The 23,855-nt window shown below is 39.5% G+C and overlaps 1 protein-coding gene across 1 annotated transcript in view; it reads left to right on the top strand.

Annotated features, from left to right (window-relative positions):
* The window catches only part of ano1a (anoctamin 1, calcium activated chloride channel a), a 109,020-nt gene extending 86,669 nt beyond the window's left edge, over positions 1-22,351 (top strand). Inside the window, exons 16-25 of the mRNA XM_070963705.1 lie at positions 7,625-7,826; positions 8,280-8,391; positions 8,626-8,683; positions 10,285-10,385; positions 13,268-13,410; positions 15,737-15,889; positions 16,833-16,885; positions 17,047-17,231; positions 17,562-17,667; positions 20,332-22,351. Of these exons, the coding sequence (XP_070819806.1) occupies positions 7,625-7,826; positions 8,280-8,391; positions 8,626-8,683; positions 10,285-10,385; positions 13,268-13,410; positions 15,737-15,889; positions 16,833-16,885; positions 17,047-17,231; positions 17,562-17,667; positions 20,332-20,574 (1,356 nt within the window). The 3' untranslated portion in view covers positions 20,575-22,351. The remainder of the gene's footprint in view (positions 1-7,624; positions 7,827-8,279; positions 8,392-8,625; positions 8,684-10,284; positions 10,386-13,267; positions 13,411-15,736; positions 15,890-16,832; positions 16,886-17,046; positions 17,232-17,561; positions 17,668-20,331) is intronic.
* The last annotated feature ends 1,504 nt before the right edge of the window (positions 22,352-23,855 follow it).

Consider the following 23,855-nt stretch of genomic DNA (forward strand, 5'->3'; position numbering starts at 1 on the left):
TGTTCCCAGTGATGATCACCGGGACGGACGGTCTGTATCTCCGTGCTTTTGCCCTTCGTTTGGCTGAGGCCAAACGTCGTCTCTTCAGCTCATCCAGGACTACAATCCTCTCTACAGGCAGAAGCATGGGTTTACACAAAGCGACCAGCTGCTCGTGTGTGTAGACAAAGCCCTACTCCCCTCTTTATGGCCCTCCATTACAAACAGTTACAATGTTCACAGACGTGCCATTTTCTGCCAATGTCATTGCGTCCAATGAGGCGTCCAATCATATGCGAGGTCGTGCTCTTGGAATTTCTCGCGAGACACTTTTTGTTGCGTAGAAAGAAAAACACGCTGTGATTTTGCTAGGTATTTTGATTTTCTATTTTTGTACCTGCATATTTTACAAAACATGTAAACTTCTTTAAACTGTTTGACATCATCGAAAATTTAAAAAAGAAAAGTTACTTTGGTGTGTTCCCTTTTTATTCCTACTTAAAGAATTAGCAGTGGACTTACCCTGCTGGAATTTTGCAAGCTAATCACGCAACCATTTTTCAATTCAATTCAATTCAATTCAATTCAATTCAATTCAATTCAATTCAATTCAATTCAATTTTATTTGTATAGCGCCAAATCACAACAGAAGTTGTCTCAGGACACTTTCCATATAGAGCTGGTACAGACCAAGCTCTTTTATCTACAAAGAAACCAACAATTCCCCCATGAGCAAGCACTTGGCGACAGTGGCGAGGAAAAACTTCCTTTTAACAGGCAGAAACCTCGAGCAGAACCAGACTCTGGGTGGGCGGCCATCTGCCTCGACCGGTTGGGTGAGAGAGGAAGAGCAAGAGAGAGAGAGTGAGACAGACAGACAGACAGACAGACAGACAGACAGACAGAAAGAAAAGCAGTCAGAGAGAGAGAGAGAGAGAGACAGAGACAGAGAGACAGACATGCAGTCACAGTAACAGTGACAGTGGATGTAATAACAGCAGTAGCAGTTGCAGTGGATGTCAGGCAGGGCCAAGGCAGGAGACGCAGCTGAAATCCACAATCCAGATTCAGCCACTGTCCATGGGAACCTGCAAGACGACAAAGCACAGAGACTCCGGGGAAGGAGCTAAGTTAGTAACACGCCGTGGTAGGACATGAGAGCGTGCGGATGGAGAGGGACAGAAGGACAGAGGAGCTCGGTGTATCTTTGGATGTCCCCCGACAGTCTAATCCTATAGCAGCATAACTAGGGGCTGGTCCAGGACAAACCTGAGCCAGCCCTAACTATAAGCTTTATCAAAAAGGAACGTTTTAAGCCTACTCTTAAATGTAGAGACAGTGTCTGCCTCCCGGACAAAGACTGGAAGATGGTTCCACAGGAGAGGAGCTTGATAGCTAAATGCTCTGACTCCTGTTCTGCTTTTTGAGACTTTAGGAACCATAAGTAGACCTGCATTCTGGGAACGCAGTGTTCAAGTAGGGCAATAAGGTACTATGAGCTCTTTAAGATAGGAAGGTGCCTGGCCATTTATGGCTTTGTAAGTAAGGAGGAGAATTTTAAACTCTATTCTAAACTTTACAGGGAGCCAGTGCAAAGTGGCGAGTATTGGAGAAATATGATCTCGCTTCCTGGTTTTTGTCAGAACACGTGCTGCAGCGTTCTGGAGCAACTGGAGAATATTCAGCAACGAATTTGGGCAGCCTGATAGTGAAGAATTGCAATAATCCAGCCTGGAAGTTACGAATGCATGGACTAGTTTTTCTGCATCATTTTGAGACAAAATATGCCTGATTTTTGCGATATTACGAAGGTGAAAAAAGGCAGTCCTTGAAATTTGTTTTACATGGGAGTGAAAGGACATGTCTTGGTCAAAGATGACTCCCAGATTCTTTACAGTGGTGCTGGAGGCCAGCGCAATGCCATCCATAGCTGCTATGTCATCAGAAAGTGACTTTCTAAGATGTTTAGGGCCTACTACTATAACTTCAGTTTTGTCCGAGTTTAGCATCAGAAAATTGCAGGTCATCCAGGTCTTTATGTCATGAAGACATGCTTGTAGTCTAGTTAACTGACTGGTTTCTTCCGGTTTCATTGATAAATATAGCTGGGTATCATCTGCATAGCAATGAAAATTTATTGAGTGCTTCCTGATAATCTTACCTAAAGGGAGCATATATAAGGTGAATAGAATTGGTCCAAGCACAGAACCCTGCGGAACTCCATAGCTGACTTTAGTGAGCACAGAGGAGTCGTCATTAACGCGTACAAACTGAGAGCGATCTGACAGGTAGGATTTAAACCAGCTTAGCGCAGTTCCCTTAATGCCAATGAAATGTTCCAGTGTCTGCAATAGGATGCCATGGTCAGTGGTGTCAAATGCAGCACTAAGATCCAATAAGACTAGTACAGAGACAAATCCTTTATCAGATGCAATTAGAAGGTCATTTGTAACTTTAACCAGTGCTGTCTCTGTGCTATGATGCACTCTAAATCCTGACTGGAAATCCTCAAATAAACTATTATTGTTTAGAAAGTCGCACAGCTGATTGGCAACTGCTTTCTCAAGAGTTTTTGAGAGAAAGGGAAGGTTGGATATCGGTCTATAGTTGGCTAAAACCCCTGGATCAAGAGTAGGCTTTTTCAGTAGCGGTTTTATCACAGCCACTTTAAAGGACTGTGGTACGTAGCCTGTTGATAAAGAGAGATTGATCATGTCTAAAACTGAAGAGTCAATTAGAGGTAATACTTCTTTAAACAGCTTAGTCGGGATAGGATCTAAAATACAGGTAGATGATTTTGATGATGAAATTATTGAAATTAGTTGGTGAAGGTCAACAGGAGTAAAACAGTCTAAAACTGCGACAGACTGAGTAACAGTTTCTACGATTTCTGCGTTTGAAGACAAAACAGTACCTGTTAACGGCAGGAGCCGATGAATTCTGTCTCTAATAGTTAGAATTTTATCATTAAAGAAGCTCATGAAGTCATTACTGTTCAGAGCTAAAGGAATACATGGTTCAATAGAATTATGGCTCTCTGTCAGCCTGGCTACAGTGCTGAAGAGAAACCTGGGATTGTTCTTATTTTCCTCTATTAGTGCAGAGTAATAGGCTGCCCTGGCACTGCGGAGGGCTTTCCTGTATATTTTAAGACTGTCTTGCCAGGCGGACCGAAATTTTTCCAAATTGGTAGAACGCCATTTCCTTTCTATTTTCCGTGAAGTTTGCTTTAATTTGCGGGTTTGAGGAGTATACCATGGAGCTAACCTCCTCTGTTTAATTTTCTTCTTTTTTAGGGGAGCAACAGAGTCAAGTGTCACGCAACAATCCTGTAGCACTATCAACCAGGAAGTCAATCTGGGAGGGACTAACGTTAGCATAAGACTCCTCTGTTGTATTGAGACATGGCATTGAATTAAATACTGATGGGATCATATCCTTAAATTTAGCTACAGCACTATCAGACAGGAGTCTGGTATAAGAATTTTTGCCTACTGGCTGGTAGTCTGGTAAAATGAATTCGAAAGTTATTAAATGATGGTCTGATAAAAGAGGATTCTGTGAGGAGACTATTAAGTCTTCGATTTCAATGCCATATGTCAGAACAAGGTCGAGGGTGTGGTTAAAACAGTGAGTCGGTTCATGTACATTCTGGCGGAAGCCAACTGAGTCTAATACTGAGATAAACGCAGTGCTAAGGCTGTCATTATCAACGTCGACATGTACATTAAAGTCACCTACAATAATTACTTTATCTGCTTCAAGAACTAAACTTGATAGAAACTCCGAGAACTCAGCTATAAATTCGGACCAGGAGAGCGGTATACTACAACAAATAAAAGTGGCTGCACTGTTTTCCATTTCTCATGAGAAAGAGTGAGAACAAGGCTTTCAAATGAGTTATAGTCGAGTTTAGGTTTAGGGTTGATCAAAAGGCTTGAGTCAAAAATGGCTGCAACTCCACCTCCTCTGCCGCTGCCTCGAGGAATGTGGGTATTAATATGGCTCGGAGGAGTAGCTTCATTTAGGCTCACATACTCTTCAGGACACAGCCAGGTTTCAGTCAGACAAAATAAATCAACATTATGGTCTGATATTAACTCATTTACTAGAACAGCTTTAGAGGACAGAGATCTGATGTTAAGGAGTCCACATTTAATTCTCCTATCTTGTTGTACTATTGCAGAGGTTGTTCTAATTTTAATTAGATTCTTATGTTTAACTCCTCTTCTCTGTACTTTTGGTTTACTTAGTTTACGTGGTCGGGGGGCAGACACAGTCTCTATGGAGTGTTGGGTGGGTAACTGCTCTAATGGAGGCGCAGAGAAGCATGTAGGACTGCAGCTCTGCCTCCTGGTCTCAACTCTGAGTTGTCAGGGGTTAGGTTCATAAATAAAATCGGTCAGATTTCTAGAGATGAGAGCTGCTCCCTCCAAAGTGGGATGGATGCCGTCTCTCCTAATCAGACCAGGTCTTCCCCAGAAAGTCTGCCAATTATCAATGAAGCCCACACCGTTTGCTGGACACCACCTCGACAGCCAGCGATTGAACGATGACATGCGGCTAAACATATCATCACTGGTCAGATTTGGCAGGGGTCCAGAGAAAACTACGGAGTCCGACATCGTTTTAGCATATGTACACACCGATTCCACATTAATTTTAGTGACCTCCGATTGGCGTAACCGGGTGTCATTACCGCCGACGTGAATAACAATCTTACGGTATTTACGCTTATCCTTAGCCAGCAGTTTCAAATTTGATTCGACGTCGCCCGCTCTGGCCCCCGGCAGGCATTTGACTATGGTCGCTGGTGTCGCTAACTTCACATTTCTCAAAATGGAGCTGCCAATAATCAGAGTTGGTTTCTCAGCGGTTGTGTCGCCGAGTGGGGAGAACCTGTTAGAAACATGAATCGGTTGGTGGTGACCTGTGGGCTTCAGCTTGGGACTATGCTTCCTTCGAACAGTCACCCAGCCTCCCTGGTTTCCCGGCTGCTCGGGAGCTGTCGAGGGACGGCTAGCCGGAGCTGCACTTGGTCGGTCCGCACCGACTACGGGGGCCTGGCTAACTATAGCTAATGGTTTTGTTTCCATGGTGCAGAGCCGAGCTTCCAATTCACTAAGCCTCGCCTCCAACTCACCAAATAAACTACATTTATTACACGTACCAGTATCACTAAAGGAGGCAGAGGAGTAGCTAAACATGTGACACACCAAGCAGGAGAGAGCTGGAGAGGGACAGAGAGAAGCCATCGCTAGCTGCTAGGCTAAGTTGGTATAGCTAGCAGAGCAGAAAAGCGCGTAGACAAATAAAATTGACGGTCGCTAAATAAACAGACTTATGGGTGCTTGAGCAGAACTAATGTTACTCTAGAGCGCGGATAAAAGGCCGCTGTAACAAAACACAGAGCAAATTACACTCAGAGGAACAAGAGCGACAAACGCACACTACTCGTAAGGCAGCAACCAGAAACAGGAAGTGAGACGATACGCTTACCTCAGCACGTCATCACGTCATCTGGTGTTGTGCCAAAATGCAGAAAACTGTTACGTGTCCAAGAACTGTAGATGCTTTAATTTTCACAATTTGATTTAGCAATTTAAGTGGAAAATAGGCTTTTGAGAGTCAGGACACTTATCCCGTATGTAACCTATAAAATTATTTAAACACTTCTAAATCCTCATGAAAAAAAAAATCTTTGTCTGTATTCTGTAGGCACAGAACACACACACACACACACACACACACACACAATTCCAATTTGCATTTGTATAGCTTGCAGCATTTACATTAGCATTTTACCACCTCACAGTCACAGGGGCTGAGAGAGAACTTCCACAGCAATATACTGTGATGACGATTGATGGAAATGGTACTTTTCATGCAGTGAAAGTAACAGAAAGGCCACCAAAAAAGTTTTAAAACTGCGTGCGAACATCACGACACAGTTACCAAAAACACAGCTATGAAATAGAAATTAAAAGAAACACACTAAATGAACAAAAAAGAACGAAAACCACCTGAACCCTCCATTCTATAAGTTTTGCTTTTTCACCATCAAATTAAGGAATCCATAAACCATGGCATAACATATTGTGCAGTTATGGGTGTATTAACACCACTCTGCTGTGTCCATTTCTTAACAGTAGAGCTGGTATCTTGCCGACACCGCAAAATAAAATGTCAGATACTGATGTGAGGATTTTTTTTTTTAGCAATAAAGAAAGTAATTCCACTGTTCAAGGAAACTGGAACACAGCTGCACAGAGTTAAAATAATTATTGACTCAGTAAAACACTGACTAAAAAAAAAAAAAGAAAAATTAAAAGCAAAAGACAGCCACTTCAAAGGAAACAAAAAACGTATTAAATAACAGGTTAAAAAAACACCATTAATGAGCTCTGTGTTGACGCTTCTAGTGTTGGTCCGATGGCGTCCTCGCCATGTGGTCTTGCACTCTCTCCTCCCTCAAACTACAGGGCCACTGCGGAGAGGAACAAGCACCCTTAATCGCAGGCACACACGATCAGGGTCCCACAGACACACAGAGGTTCAGTCAGCTTTGGTAGTTCATCACGGATCGTTCTTTCACGGATCAATCGTTCTTTCACTCGGTCGCTGTGGTCTGTCATCTGCAGCCGTCCCAGCAAAGCAGCGTCTCCAAACTCCATGGAGTCGGATGACTTAGACTTAGAGACTTAGACTTCCTTTATTGTCATTGCACAAAAAAACACAGCAGTGAGATTTTGGCAACGAAATGTCGTTGCTTGGCTTCCGGATTACAACAGAGATGGAAATTAAAAATATAGTCTATATAACTAAAGAAAACAACAAGAGCTAAGTAATAATGAGTGCAATAGAGAGTGAATAGATAAACAGAATGTAAACAGCAGAATAAATAAATAGTGCAAAACAGAATAACCAGTATATAAACTGTGGAAACAAAAACAGAATAAAGCAATGAAGCAAATGAAGCAAAAACAGAATAACTAGAAAAACAGAACAACCAGTATGTATACTGTGGAAACAGAAACATTATAGCTGCTGGGGGGGTTATTGCACAAATAAGAGGTGATTAAAAACCATCCCTCCATAATTATATTGCACAGAAATATTGTCTATAATTATATTTCACAGAAATATCGTCCATAACAGTAATATTGTCCATAATGAAAAAGTGCACTGAGAAATATTTGTCCATCAGAAAGATATTCCGTGGGGTCGGTGGGTGTGTGTGGGTGTGTTTGCGGGGGGGGGGGGGGGGGGGTCTGATGGCCATAATTACACAATTATTATGTAAAAACAATGGAGAGCTGAATTCCAAAAGGTAGTTTGTGTCCTAAGGGCAATACCATGCCACAGAGTGTTCGAAAAATGTGCCTTACATTATGTAAGCTATGTAAGCTCATTCTGCTGCACGATGAGGATTGTTGTAAGAGTCTGCAGTAATGTTAGCCAGACCAAATACATGTGGCATGTAAAAAAGCATGTCCAGTGTTAAGCAAATATAATTGTGAATATGAAAACTGGGAGTTCATTCAATTGACTTTTCAATGTGTGTTACCTGTGGTGAAACTTCACCTTTATTGTTTTATCAGATCATTAGCAGATTAGGTGTTCTCCTCCTTCTCTTTACTTTTAGATCTCTGTGACCTTTGCCATAGTCTTCGGGGTCATCCTTTACCGGATTAGTATTAAGGCAGCATTGCATATGAGCACCTACCCAGCAGCACGTTCCAACATCAGAGCCACTGTCAAAACCACCGCTGCCATCATCAACCTCATCATCATCATCATCTTAGATGAAATCTACGCTGTCATCGCCCGCTGGCTCACCACACTGGGTGAGGCACATTTCACTGTTAACTACTTAAGGGCAGGATTGATTGTCAACCAAATGTTTGATTGATTACAGATTGACTGGATCAGAGATAATCTTATAACAAGCAAACATGTTTGTGGTAAAAGATAAAATATCAAAACATGAAGCTTATATCTTAGATGTTTGATGCATGAAGTCCCTCTCCAGTCATTTCCTTGCTAAAGGGCCAAAGTAGATTATTTTCATGTCTGGAGAGATTCACATATAGTTCACATATGAAATCTGTTTAAGTAAGCACACTATCAACATTTTTCTTGGAAAATGGCATGGCCATTTGTAGAAGATCTCATGGAGCTCAGTGAGAGAATCGGTACAGGGTCTCTTAGCAGGGCAAGAGTGTTCAGAGACCAGTAAAGCCCTTGGGCTTTGTGTATGTGTGTATTTTAAATAATTAAGTCACATGTCTCATTTTCAGAGGTTCCAAAGACAGACAAGAGCTTTGAAGAGCGTCTCATTTTCAAAACCTTTATCTTGAAGTTTGTCAACGCCTTCACACCCATTGTGTATTTGGCCTTTTTCAGGGGCAGGTAAAACAGTTATTTTCAATGTTGGTTGTGTTTTGCATTTTTAGGTTTTAATCAAACTTCTGTCGGTCATTAGTAATTAAAATGCTTGCATCTGTTTCTGCTCACATATTTTCATCTAAAACACTATACCATTAGCTTGCTTGTATTGTGTACTGTATATAGTAAACATAATGATACTGTACGCTATCTGCCTTCCTCATTTCACAATATGTAATGGTTGTGTTTGGTTCACAGGCTTGTTGGTCGGCCTGGAAACTACTTGTATGTTGTTGGATCGTACAGAATGGAAGAGGTAATTCGCATTAAACACTGTGTTACTGAAAGATTAATGCTGTTGTTGTTACATATTTTCTTAATGTCAACAAATTCTATGTAAAGACTAAAAGTATCTATGGTAGTCAATGTCTCAGTAATTTTCCAGTTTTCTACCCTGTCTGTGGCACTCAGCCTCAAGGCCATTGGTTCCTAGTGAAGACATGAATCTCACTACCACATAATAATGTAGTTTTTAAGATATGTTACTAAAGCATAATTCGATCCCTGAAATGTTCAGATTCAAAAAAATGCATAGAAATAAATTTGATATGGGAGCATGGATTGATGATCAGGAAAATCTGTAATGCCAATTTCCCACCTCAAGACCTAGTAACATTTCAGGGAAAATGCAGAACTGTGTTGTGAATGAAAGCAGTAACATTGCATGCATTGCAATTACAAAGTTGCTGACTGTAAAATACATTGCAAGAACACTGGCACTGGACAAAAACAGTTCTTCCTCTGCCATGCTCCTGAAAATAATAAGAGACATCCATCCATCCATTTTCTATACCATCTATCCCTTTTTGGGGTTGCGGGGGGGCTGGAGCCTATCCCAGCTGTCAACAGGCGAGAGGTGGGGTACACCCTGGACTGGTCGCCAGTCAATCGCAGGGCAACACACAAGACAGGCAACCATTCGCACTCACACTCACACCTAAGGACAATTTAGAGTCACCAATTAACCAAATGAGCATGTTTTTGGTCTGTGGGAGGAAGCCGGAGTGCCCGGAGAGAACCCACGCATGCACGGGAAGAACATGCAAACTTCACACAGAAAGGCCCCGCCCCACCCGGGGATCGAACCAGCAACCTTCTTGCTGTGACAATAAATATATATACACATGTATATATAGTAATAAAAAAGTAACATTAAAAAATATAACAATAAGTAAACAATATAATATTAAGTAAAAAATAATAAATATATACACGTGTATATATATTTATTATTATAATTTTTACTTATTGTTATATTTTTTACTTCTCTAATAGTTTATTTTTACTAGATGTGTCCACCAACTTCAATGCACCAATTTCACCGAAACAAATTCCTTGTATGTGTAAAATTGTACTTGGCAATTAAGTTTCTGATTCCTGATTCTGATTCTGATTTCTGATTCTGACATCTTATTATATAGCCTTATAGACTGAGGAAGTTGTTCCTCCCCCACGCCATGCGGTGAAATGATTACAATCAGTGTTGGCCCTCCTCCACTCCAGAAGGAGTTGGTAATGCAACTTCTGCATTTTAGCGGTTTAGTTATAACAATAATATTTTAGCTAACGAAACACATGAATTTTACTATTGAACTACAAGGGAGAGAAAAGTTGTATCATCTTGTCAGTTGTATTTGATTGTATGTGTAGAAATGGTTAAGGCCATTTTCCCTTGTTGCTTTAATGAAACAGAAAACAACTGGCTCATTCCAGTGTAATTTTTGGGAGGTGGAGGTGAATGGATTGCATTTGTTTGAACTTCACTTTCCACTGGACACTCTCAACTCTTTGATCTGTCACCCGCCCTATTCTGTCTAAATTTGATTTGCCACTTTCTGACACTTTGTATTCCTCTAGTGTGCCCATGCAGGCTGCCTCATGGAACTGTGCATCCAGTTGTGCATCACCATGCTCGGAAAGCAGCTCATCCAGAACAACCTGTTTGAGATTGGCATACCGTGAGTGCAGAGCTTTTACTGTACAATATGTTGAAACGTACACTTTCCCATGACGCAAACACACACAGCCACACACAAGTTGTGAAACGACAACTGTCTAGATAGCAATACATGGGCAGAGCAAGTCACATAACAACTTATTTACTTCCACTCTGCTGCAATACTTACATCTGTGACTGTCCTGTCTGTCACACTTACCTGGGAACTGGACAACATCTTGCTGACATCTTGTCAGCCTACAATTTTCTCTGAATTTTGTCCAACCCATTCATATCAAAGAGGGTAACAACAAACAGAAACACCCCTTAGCATAAATATTTAATATAAATCAATAGCACCAAACTGCATCCTCCAAAATTATCACATAGTTGAATCAACACCTCCCAACAACAGTGAACCTTCATAAAAGAAAATGTATTTATTCACAATACTACTGTATTAGACTGCATTGCATTTGGCTTGGCGTACCTAGCTAAAGTTTTAAGTATATAAACTAGCACAGAAATAAGTGTAATTTTTATAAAATATGTAATTTGTGATTTGTACTACAGTGCCAGTCGAAAGTTTGGACACAGCTCATTCAATGTTTTCTCTTTATTTTCATTATTTTCTACATTGTAGATTAATACTGAAGGCATCAAAACTATGAAATTAGAAACCTGGAATTATGTGGTAAACAAAGAAGCGTAAACAAACGAAAATATATTTTGTATTTTAGATTCAATCAAAATAGCCACCTTTTGTGTTGATGACAGCTTCATGAAGTAGTCACCCAGAATGCTTTACAATTAACAGAAAGTTAATTAGTGGAATTTCTTGCTTGATGGGACGAGCTCACGGTGATGAAAAGGCCAACGCCAAGAGTCATTAGAGCTGTGTTTGTGATTTGGCCTTCATGGTGGACACCTCAAGCTCCAGCCAAATTCTCAGTTGTCTGCTTTCAAATGTGAAATCATTTGAAGCAAAATTAAAGCTGCTACTAGTTAACGCTCTGCATTTTGCTGCTCTGCAAGAACAAAAGCCTGCTATGACATCGGAATATGCCGATGAGTGTCCAAACTCTTTCAGACATTTGGTGAGAGGTTTCAGGACATGAAAAGAAAACAAAGGAACTGAACATATTTGTTACACCCTTTAATGTGGATCTGGCTGATGTACCTGACAACCAACAACATGAAATCATTGAGCTGCAAAGCAACAACCTACTACTGTGAGAAGGTCTGTTTAGAACTGACTCATGCAAAAACTCAGTTCAGCTCAAGACTGACTGACCCAAACCATGTGACATCATCATCATCACTACCATCTGACATCAGACACCCCGCCAAAAAGAAGCAGTTGCAGAGGTTAGTGTGATATATGTGTTCCATAATTTGGTATGACGATGGGCACTGCCAAGGAGGGGCCAGAAGTGGCAAATCATCAGTGGAGACCCCTCATTTATAAAAATTTAAGTGGCCCTTGACAGAAAAAAGGTTCCCAACCGCTGCTTTGCGATATGAAGGTCAGTCAAGTTTCAAGAACTGCAGTTGCAAAGCCCTTCAAATGCTCTGATGAAACTGGCTCCCATGATGACCATACAAGGAAAAGAAGACCAAAGTTACCACTGCTGCAGTGGATAAGTTCATTAGAGTTAGCAACATCTGAAATTGCAAATTATTGGCACCACAGATTAGAGCCCACATAAATATTTAACAGAGTTGGAGTAGCATCTCAACAAGGAGGAGACTGTGTGAATCAAGCCTTCATGGTCGAATTGCCGCAAAGAAACCACTATTGAGGGAGATGAACAAGAAGAAAAGAATTGCTCGGGCCAAGAAACACAAGGAATGGACATTAGACCAGAAGAAATCTGTGCTTTGGTCTGATGAGTCAAAGTTTTTAATTTTTGGCTCTATTCGGCATTTCTTTGAGAGACAAAGAGAAGGTGAATGGACAGTATCTGCATGTTTGGTTCCCACTGTGAATCGTGGAAGAGGTGTGACAGTGTGATGTTTTGAAGGTGGTGATTTATTCAAAATTCATGGCAGACATAACCAGCATGGCTATCACAACAGTCTGCAGCAACATGCCATATCGCTTGTGCTTCTTTAGACGGTCATTTGTTTTTCAACAGGACAATGACCCAAGACACAATTCCAGGATATGTAAGGACTATTTGACTAAGAAGCAGAGTGATGGACTGCTACATCAGATGACCTGGCCTCCACAATCACCCAACGTATATGCAATGGAGATGGTCTGAGGTGTGTGACCAGGTGACTCATCTCATCTCATCTCATCTCATCTCATCTCATCTCATCTCATCTCATCTCATCTCATCTCATCTCATGAAGCTAGTTGAGAGAATTCCAAAAGTGTGCAAAGCTCTCATCAAATCAAAAGGTCGCGACTTTGAGGAATGGAAAATATTAAACTTTTGTTGTTGTTGTTTTTCCACATATTAACGTGTTATTTCATAGTTTTGATGTAATCAGTGTTAATCTACAATGTAGAAAAAAAGAAAAATAAATAAAAACCATTGAATGAGGTGTGCCCAAGCTTTTGATTGGTGCTGTACATAGTTTCATTATTTTGCCCTTTGCAGTTTGCAGAATGTCACCCCCATGCTTGTGCACATAGACTAGCATCCTTGTTTGCGTCCTAGTCGAGCATACGAGACCAGCATTTCAAAACATAGCTTAATACTACTAGCCACTAATGATTTAAAAATTCTTCAGGGAACTATGAAGGAAAATACTCCTGTTAAATTATACTTATCTAACAGTGCAGTTACTAAAATGACATTTGTCCAATACTCTGAAAAGAAGCAGTGAATAAGAAAGGCTTTAGAAACAAGGCTTCAGTGTGTTAATTCCATCATTGTCTGTTGGTATGTGCAGGAAGCTGAAGAAACTGCTCCGGAGGAGGAAGTCAGAGTTGGACTCAAAGCAAGAGGAGGAGCTAAGCAAAACTCTGCAGCGCCATGAGAAAGACCACATCCTGGGTCCTTTTGTTGGCCTCAGCCCAGAGTACATGGAGATGAGTGAGTGTAAAAAGAAGACTGTTGTTGAAATTTAATTTCTAAAAACTTCAACTGTACTCTGTAGCAGTTTGTAGTTTCCTTGTTGATGCTGCTCTTACCCCTCACAAATGCATTTACGACATTGGCTGATGTTTGTTGACAGCAAAGGTCCTAATCTTCATCTCCTCTCTACAAGTGATACTTTCTGCCCTGATCCAAAGATGATACTTGAGAAATGTTGTGTCCTGGGATAATATTGGCCTTTGTAACACACTAATCTTTGCAGAACAAGTCACGTTGGGGTCAACAAACAAGCATAATGGCTGCAACCACTTTGAAACAATCACCTGAATGTGCAACTTCTATGTACCTAAAGACACATTCAGTCACTCCTGTCTTTGCTCTTGCTTCATGTCAGAACTTTGCTTGTCATTGCAAATGCCAGCCTCTTTCAACACAATTGGTTAACTTTATGGAGTGAACAAGCAAACATATTCCTCTGATAAAAACAACTTAAATACAAACTAATCTCCTTGTTGAGGTGCAATGTTTACCTTTAATTTGATAAAGACAACAGTTTCAGACCACACAGAATGTCAATCAGTGCTGTGAAATCTTCATTTTTCATGTGCACCAGAGATTTATGTGCATGCCTGTATGTAGATGAAGTAGTAGATTAAGATTAAGATTGCTCTATTGCAGGGTTCTATTACACGTTCCTAAAAAAACAAATGGAAAAACACAGGCGTTGCTAGGAAATATTATGATGGTCTGATTTATAACACTATCCTCCCAGTGTGCGAACAGTGAAAATATTTACAAAAGAATGCAAAAAGATGAAAAAGCAGAAAAACTAAATACTAGGATTACAACGTATTGCAAAAGGGAGTTCCTCAACAACTCAAATATCTGAAAGAAATATGTAAATGTGGTTCAATATGCCTTCTGGAGGTTGAATTGACGTTATCCTCTCTGTAACCAAACCAAGACTGGTAGGCAGCCATTTTAAACCAGTAACCCCTTTCACTAGGCTTAACAATTCTATAAAAACATACAATCAACATTTTCAATCAGATAAAGTATTTACAGCCTCTGCATTTTCATAAACATGATTGATTGATTATGATTTGATAATCAATTTAATTTTAAATTGGACCCAAGGGGCAGACAGAAAGCACGGAAATGAAGGGAACCGTTTGAACCAAAAACGGTTTGTGAACACTAAAATAAAAATGAAATAAATGAAAACAAAATACACACTCTCCAAAACACAAAAACAGCCCTTAAACGAAACAATCAACTACACTGTGGCTAGCAGGTAGGAACAAACGCACACTATAACAAGAAAACAAGACAAGGCAAACACACTCAGGAATAACAAACCAAACTGAAACGAGATACGCTCACAGGTGACAAGGAACAAGACTAGGATTACTATGGATATGAGAGACAAGAAAATGGCTGGAAAGTCTAGACATCTCCACCATGCCGCTTAAATAGGGAGAGAGTCAGTGGATGAGCATCAGGTGTACCGTCTGCCCTCCGAACAGCCAGGCCACACTTCCACTGCAGAACTGGAATGAAAACTCACACACAACACATAACACAGAAAAACATAACAAAATACTAAGCAACACACTGTATAACAAAACATTATGCATCAAAACATGCCAGAACCTACAATTAAACAGAGGAAGATGTAATGCACCTGCTTTGTGGTGGTGGTGGTGTGTGTGAGCTGCCCACTGTCAATGAAAACGCTGATATTCATTCCTTGTAAACTGTGAAATCTCAGATTCATAACATAACATATAACACATAAGATCAACAATGTAGCCAACTGGAGGATTTGTGCTTTAAACAACAATGGTCAAATGTTGTAGAACTTCACAACACCAAAACAAATTTCCCTGAGAGTAATTATTAAGATTAAAACATGCAATTTAATGAGAATTCTTCAGTGATGACAGAGTGCACAAATGTGCTGAGATTAACGAACTCAAAAGAGATACTCTGCTGAAAATGCCCAGTGTCCAGTTGTAATGTCCATGGTTTGATTATTTATGCAGTCTTCAGGCAAAGGTAAATTAGTGTGTAATAACCATGACATCAGTTCTGGTAAAGAACATGCAGTACATAGTTTAGAAGAGATTTGATTAGACTGACAGATTTAATGCCAAATATCAGCACCTATCTAATCTAAACTCTAATCTGTGTTCACATAATAGCATCAGGTAGCTAATACCACACATAAATCCAAGGTACAACTACTGAGAAGTGAATAGTGTCCATAATGTAGTGTTCATCCATTACTTCTGCTAAGTTCTACTCTCATCTGTGTTTTTAGTTATCCAGTTTGGGATGGTGACTCTTTTTGTGGCCTCCTTCCCTCTGGCTCCACTATTCGCTCTTCTGAATAACATCATTGAGATTCGCCTGGATGCTAAGAAGTTTGTTATGGAGCTGCGCAGGCCGATTGCTGCCAAAGCCAAAGACATTGGTAGGTGTCCATTTCCACATTTGAAATAAATGGAGATAAATATCACACAAGTCTTCCCCAACATACTGTGTTTATTCCCCTAGGTGTTTTCAGTTACATCACCTTTATTAGGCTGAAAAATCCTGCAGAAAAGCCCAACAAAGATGGAGAAAGAAGAGAGATGCAGTTAGTTTTGATAAACCACTATGTGTGGTCTGTCACTATTAGAAAGTACACTATCTTGGACAGCAGTTCTCAAAAGTTATCTTGCATGAAGTTGTTCTTAATGACAGAGCTTTCAAGGATGGGTTCCTTCTGTGTATAATGGCCATGAAGAGATCTCTTCCTAAGCATTTTAAAGTTCAGCTGAAAATAATTTCAGCAGTCAGATCCACATTAATTTGTTAGCTACCCTTTAACATAATGACTTTGAAGATAGTGATTCTTTAAAACAGCCTATATTTGTAAAGCACTTTTCAAAGTAATGTTAAAGAGTGCTTCAAAAAAAATGCAAAAATGACAAGTAGAATACAAATAGAAATTAAAAGTGTCGAGCACATGAAGACCAATTATGCATAAATGCAAGTTTATTAGAGATTTAAAGATTTAAAGTCAAATTTCTGATTCCGGGGTTTGGGATCCTGACAGCATGCATTACCACAGAATAAACTTGTACACTGACAATAAAACTCAGATATATCAGCTGTTTCAGGTTAGTTTCAAATCAGTTTAAGTTGGATTTATTCAATGTTAAGAAATGAACTAATACAAATGGCTGCCTGGAATGAGAACTTAAGGTACAGGTCAGCAGTTTATCATGGAACAACAGTCAATGAAGTATTTCTACCTCCCATGCACAGAGAGCTTGTGGCATCTAGTGGTGGTTGGTACTTACTGACCTAAGAGTACTTTCATCTTGAAGCTTCTATTCAGCCTTAATGATGCTTCCTCTGTCTTTCTGCAGGAATATGGTACAACCTCTTGAGAGGCCTCAGTAAGGTAGCAGTCATTGTTAATGTAAGTCTTGTATCTTTACAGACACTATTCAGCTGTCCCTTCAAAACATGCTGGGACTGGGCTGAAAAAGCACAACACATAGCTGGAAAATGAAAATGAATGAAAATGGTCATGTGACTTCATGAAGACAGTAAACAGATAAGCAGTTCTCTGTCTCCTAGGCCTTTGTCATCTCCTTCACTTCTGACTTCATCCCACGGCTGGTCTACCAGTACTTGTACAGTCCTGACGGCACCATGCATGGCTTCGTCAATCACACTCTGTCTTATTTCAATGTCAGTGACTTCCAGTCAGGCACAGATCCTCTCCAGCCAATGCACCTGGGCTACAAGGTAGAAATATGCAGGTAAGTTTTCACATGACAGCCATGTGCAATAGAGTTTGGAATTGAGTCTGCTTATGTGTTGGGTCAACAACTGATGTATTCAAAATTGATCATTCCCATGCCATAACACCCCAAATAATTACTTCTCATCTCTCACAGAGCCATGTTGCATTTAAGTGAGTGCGTGTACTATGATACAGTGGCAGCATCTGTATTTTTACCATTTGTAATGATGATCTTCATTTTTATGGAGAATATAACAAGAACTGTCCAATAGTACACTATTCAAAGAAATATTCTCAAATATGTTTGTAAATAAATCATATATCCAGACTCTTTTTCTCTTTCCAGATATAAGGACTATAGAGAGCCTCCCTGGTCCAGCACACCATATGAACTCTCAAAGGAGTTCTGGGCCATTCTGGCTGCACGCCTTGCCTTTGTCATTGTCTTTCAGGTGTGGAATTACCTCAACATGCTTTCAAATAGTCATCACTTTAATTTTCATTAACTAACAGTCACTAAACCTGTTGTGTTTACAGCTCTAAGTCTAGAGCAGCCTGCGCAAGCACAAGCACATTATTATTTATTGTTATGCAGCCAAGACATTAAGTAATACTGTTACCTTCGAATAAAGCTTCCAACTGCATAGTTTTTAACAGTCCCATTCACTGCTTATCAGCTGGATCAATTGTATGTTACAATTATAGTTAGATAAATCAGTTGATATTAGCTTATTGCAGATATATCTTTATCAATGTACAGTATACATCAGATGATATATGACAAGAAATGTCTATACAGAGAAGATTTATTTATTTAGTTAGTTCATTAGTTAGTTATTTTAAGCCGAACCATAGTTTTTTGCATAAACCTAACTAATTAGTTTTGCTTCCTAAAACTAACCAAAGTGCAAATGTTTTACAATGTTGACCACACATTTATTATTGATCTCAGCAAACTTTATTTTGACAGTCTAATCAAACAAATTTTGCAAAGTCTTGCAACAAGAGACCACCGAAAAATTGTCAGTTTCTCTGATTTTACTTTTATAGTTATGTGTTTGAGTAAAATGAACATTTTTGTTTTATTCTGTAAACTACTGACAACATTTCTCACAAAATCCAAATTAAAATATTGTCATTTAGAACATTTATTTGCAGAAAATGACAAATGGTCAAAATAACAAAAAAGATGCAGTGTTTTCAGACCTCAAATAATGCAAACAAAACATTTTTAAACAACACAATACTTATGTTTTAACTTAGGAAGAGTTCAGAATAACACTGATATTCAATCACAACTTTCATGCATCTTGGCATGCTCTCCACCGTTTTTCACATTGCTGTTGGGTGACTTTATGCCACTCCTGGTGCAAAAATTCAAGCAGCTCAGCTATGTTTGATGGTTTGTGACCATCCATCTTCCTCTTGATCACATTCCAGAGGTTTTCAATGGGGTTCAGGTGTGGAGATTGGGCTGGCCATGACTGGGTCTCAAGCTGGTGGTCCTTCATTCACACCTTGATTGACCTAGCTGTGTGGCATAGAACATTGTCCTGCTGTACAACATTGTCAGAGCAGAAGGAAGCAAGTTTTCTTCCAGGATGACCTTGTACATGGCTTGATTCATGCCCAATTCCAGCCTTGCTGAATCATCCCCAGATCATCACCATTCCTCCACCAAATTTCACAGTAGGTGTTTGAGACACTGGCTTGCAAGCCTCTTCAGGTCTCTGTGTAACCATTAGAAAACCAGGTGTTGGGCAAAGCTGAAAATTGGACTCATCAGAGAAGATGACCTTACTCCAGTCCTCTGTGGTCCAATCCTTATGGGCTTTTGCAATCCTCAGCCTGGCTTTTCTTTGCTTCTCATTGATGAAGGGCTTTTTTCTAGCTTTACAAGACTTGAGCCCTGCCCCTCGGATCCTGTTTCAAACTGTTGCACTTCACCCCAGCTGCCATTTGACATTCTTTTTGTAGGTCACTTGATGTCATCCTACAGTTGCTGAGTGACATTCGAATGAGTTGACGGTCATCCCAGTCAGTGGACAGTCATTTTCACCCTCTGCCGGTCTGTAGCTTTGTTGTTCCCAATGTCTGCTGCTTGACCTTGTCCTTATGAACCGCTGTCTTAGAAATTTTAAGGATGGAAGAAAAATGTCACTCACTCTATCAAACTGCAAGCAAAGACAGAATTGAATCCTTCTTTTCCTCACTCGTTCCTCAAAACATTTCTTTTCAACTCTTTTGACGTGGTCAATAGTTATTTTTTGACTCCAATTACTCTTGAGGTACTAGCACTGTTTTTGCTGTCCAGTGACAAATAAAAACAGTGTTTTTTATACTTTCGCTCGTTCTTCCAAGACAAACTGACAAAGTCCAGTTGCGAACGATTGAATGCCCTGAAGCTTACAATGACCTGGATGAATGAGAATATTCAAAGGCATATTTCCCTCATTAAATAAGATTTGGTTCAGGTGATCACCTAATCAGTATCTCATTAATTAAAATGAGGTGTCCTTGTATTGCAATTCAACAGACACTGGAATGGAATGGTTCTCATACATTTAGAGACGCTGATTTCAGAAAAATTTGCAGTGGTCTCTTAATTTTTTCCAGAGCTGTATATCCCATGTTTTCTAGCAATTACAGTAATTTATTAATGATTTACAATATATTTTAAGGTAGGTCACCAGATTTGCTAAAGTTAGCTGCTTTAGTTTTTTTCCTAATTTAAACTAGTTATCAGTTATCAGTAAGATAGCTGAGCTTCCAAAATATAAATCAGGAAATTAAAATCTTTAATGATTTTTTTTTAAAATGAAAAAATAAATAAATACAAATAAAAAATAAATCATACAAAAAGCAGCTAGCTGGACTTAATAATATTATGTACTCTGCTATATGTTTTTCTCTGAGTTTTAGACTGAATTGTCACAGATACACATTTTTATCATTTAATTAGAAAAGTAAAACAAACACACCATAGCATGGCTAAAGTTATGTTGTCTTTCTATACAGAGGTTTTCATGTAACTTGGCCTAAAAAATCAGTGGTTCAATGAGATGTTTCTATCTGAGGTGTTCAAATCTGCCCTCTGTTCCCTCTGTTGTGTGCAGAATGTGGTGATGCTTATGAGTGACTTTGTGGACTGGCTGATCCCAGACATCCCCAAGGATATCAGCCTCCAAATGCACAAGGAGAAGATCCTCATGGTGGAGCTCTTTATGAAGGAGGAGCAAGGCAAAAGGATTGCAGCACGGGACAACCACAACCAGGACAACTACACCTCCTCCTTATCAGCCAATCAGAGTCCGCCACAGCCACGGGCACGGCTCATCTCACACTCAAACTGCTGTTAAACTCCTAGCTGCCAGGAAACAAACACAAATAACAACAAACAAACACCTGTATACAAACTGTAAATAAGTTAATCAGCTACTTAAAGCTAGCTGCAAAAGGTTAAGATACACATCAGCATATGATGAGTTTTAATAATTAGCCAGGCTTTGGATGCATTCACATTGTTTGGAATTATTTGCAGGAATAATCTGACAGTTAAAACCTAAGCTTTGACGTGTTCACATTAGAACTCCTTCACATTTCAAACTCTTTGTTTGGCTCTCTGTAATACTTTTCCCATGTTAAAATGTTACATTTTACAGCAAGACACACTTTGCCTTCTCAGCAATTAACCAAAAATATAGCAAGTACTCAGACAATAGCCACAGGATCTATGATCTCAAAACATTATTTGTTGGAAATATTTGAAAGGAACAAGCCATTATCTTCATTTGACTCGGGGAGAATTTCCTTGCTGATGAGCTCATCATTCAGGACATCTGTGAAAGAAGTGCCAAACTTAATGTGAATCATATTTTCAAGCAGTGAGTTCATACCAGCCACCTCTCCCACGGGACTTGAATGCAGATTATGTATTGAAGACATCCAAAAGGTTTTGATGAGAAGAAAACACATGGAGAACCTCCCGCCTGTTATCAATTCATGAAGCTCAGATCAGCCTTATTTTCTTTTTGCACAAAAACATACATCCATCCATTTTCTATACCACCTATCCCTTTCGGGGTTGTGGACAAAACTATCCCAGCTTCAACGGGCGAGAGGCGGGGTACACCCTGAACCAGTCGCCAGCTGATTGCAGGGCAACATACAAGACAAACAACCATTCGCACTCACAATCACACCTAGGGGCAATGTAGAGTCACCAATCAACCTAATGAGCATGTTTTTGGTCCTGGAGAGAACCCACGCATGCACAGGAAGAACATGCAAACTTCACACAGAAAGGCCCCGCCCGGGGATGGAACCAGCAACCCTCTTGCTGTGAGGCACGCACACTACCTGCTTGCGCCACCGTGCCGCCCCAAAAACATACAAATTCAGGAATTTATGGATGTACTTTCATTGAAAACAAACTACCTAACAGTGCTCAGTGCCATTATTGCTGTAAGCATAAGTAAAATTTTGATGAACTAAAATTCTGAAAGATGCAATTGGTGAGATTCACAGCGTCATCATGCTCTATCTCACCTCGCTGAGAGTGTGGAATGTAGATACTTGGAGTATGACCTGTTTACCCTTACCAAGAGAAGTTTTGAGAGAAGTCTTTTCCATACGTGATGTAAAATGAAAATATTTCCAGTGGTGTGTCTTAAGGCTGCATTAACTGTAAAATACAGACATGTCACCATACACGCTTACAATTACAGTCATTTGGCAGACACTTTTATCCATTCATCCAATGTGTAAGCAGGCAATTATTTACACATCTGACACAGAGCATCATTTGCATGAATTTGAACAGTTTCTGGCCACCCGGTCCAGTATTAACTGTCCTTTTAGCTCAAGCAGCCAAAGACTTTGATTCCCTTGTAATAAATTAATTGTTAACTGTATCTGTCTGCTGTTTGGTTCAGAGCAGTTATTTTTATCTTAGAAAACATCTGCCTGTTTCAGATAAAGTTCATGTGCCGTAAAACAAGACAGAATGTCTAATTGCAAGACATTAAAAAGCTCTGTAGCACTGAGGGCAACTGCAGAGTTGTTGATAATTGAGGACTGTTTTATCCCAATAGGCAACACCTTTAAATTACACATAGTAACTTAACCCGTCATTAATATATATATATTTCTAAATTAGCTGCTAACATCATTCAAAATGAGTGATAATGATGCTATGTCTGCTGGATGTGTAAATATGCAACTTGAGGAGGGTGCGGTTTACTGATGTCATCATGCAAGGTTCCCTCGGACCAAATCCCTATAATTCTTGACAAAATCTTTCATCAGTCGTGCTTGAACCACCAATGGGAAATGGTCTTATGTTGCCTCTAAGAGCCCAGAATCTGCTTTTTTTCCGTTTTTGTTTCAGTGAATAATACCATAAAGGCCTCTGCCTGTCATTAGTCACTTTTATTCATTATGTTATCCTGATTAAAATAATTTGCTAATTGTGATGCTCTTTGATAATTCAAGCTAGCTGGCCAACATAGAGCTAGCAACTATAAATGATATGAAAATATCCATTTAAATTGTCCATTTAAGAATTTACAGTACAGGTGTACTGACAGATTAAAGGGCGTGTGAAAATGTGATTTGAATTTCAAAGGCAAAGTAGGAACTTAAAACGTAATGTCTTTGGAAAGCAGCACCAGTGTCTTGCTCTTACCCTGTCTTATATTCTCCCAGCTGCTCCGGGGATTCAAACCATTGACTAATCATCTTCTGTAAACTATCACTGACTCATTTGACATTTCCATTCACCTCTTTTCATAGAAAGGGACACAATGTCAAACCGGGAAAGTCAGCATTGTTACAATGTTATTATCTTACCTTATATTATTCATATAAATCAATTGGAATTTTCCTAAAGCTGCAACTTTCCAACAATTCTAGGACAAAGACTGACTAATATTTTGTTTTGTATTTATCAAACTACAAAAACATGTGGGAGTGATTGGATATCACTTTGAAGAACATACATGTACTATAGACTGAAATGTCTGGTCACATGTACAGCCTACACTGATCAATGTGCCAAATCCTGCAAGTGCAGTAAATTTATTGATCTACCCCAAATGTAACCCCTCAACCCAGACTGACAGAATGTATTGTTACTTTTTTAATTTTCAGTGATGTATAATTACTTTTGAGTTGAAACGCTGCCTCTCTCTCTCTCTCTCCTTTTAGTTTCATGACAATGCATTTCTAAGTGTATCTATATGTTGAAAGGCTTTTATGAGCCCATTAGAGACCACTGATCCATCAACAACAGCTTTGTCTTATTGTCATAATTTTAATTCATTATATAATGTACTAGAAACCATAATTATGGACCTATTTTACTATATGTTGAAAGCTGGATTCGAAAACATTTTCTTATACTGCCTACAGGCATTTTATCACAAAAGATGTTGTTGGGATATACTTGCTCTTTTGAACAAAAACTGCACATTTAATTTTACCAAATCTTAATACTGTTAATACTGTGTTTGTAAGTAGGGTTAGTGTTGATATTCAGTGATAGGTTATGTGCTGCCACAGGGCTGCAGAGCCTGTTTTAGCTAGAACATTTTTTCTTCAAAATCTCTTATGACCTGATGTGATTCTTCCTCAATGTCCC

The sequence above is a fragment of the Chaetodon trifascialis genome, chromosome 1 (genome assembly GCF_039877785.1).
Source record: "Chaetodon trifascialis isolate fChaTrf1 chromosome 1, fChaTrf1.hap1, whole genome shotgun sequence".
Taxonomy (NCBI): Eukaryota; Metazoa; Chordata; class Actinopteri; order Chaetodontiformes; family Chaetodontidae; genus Chaetodon; species Chaetodon trifascialis.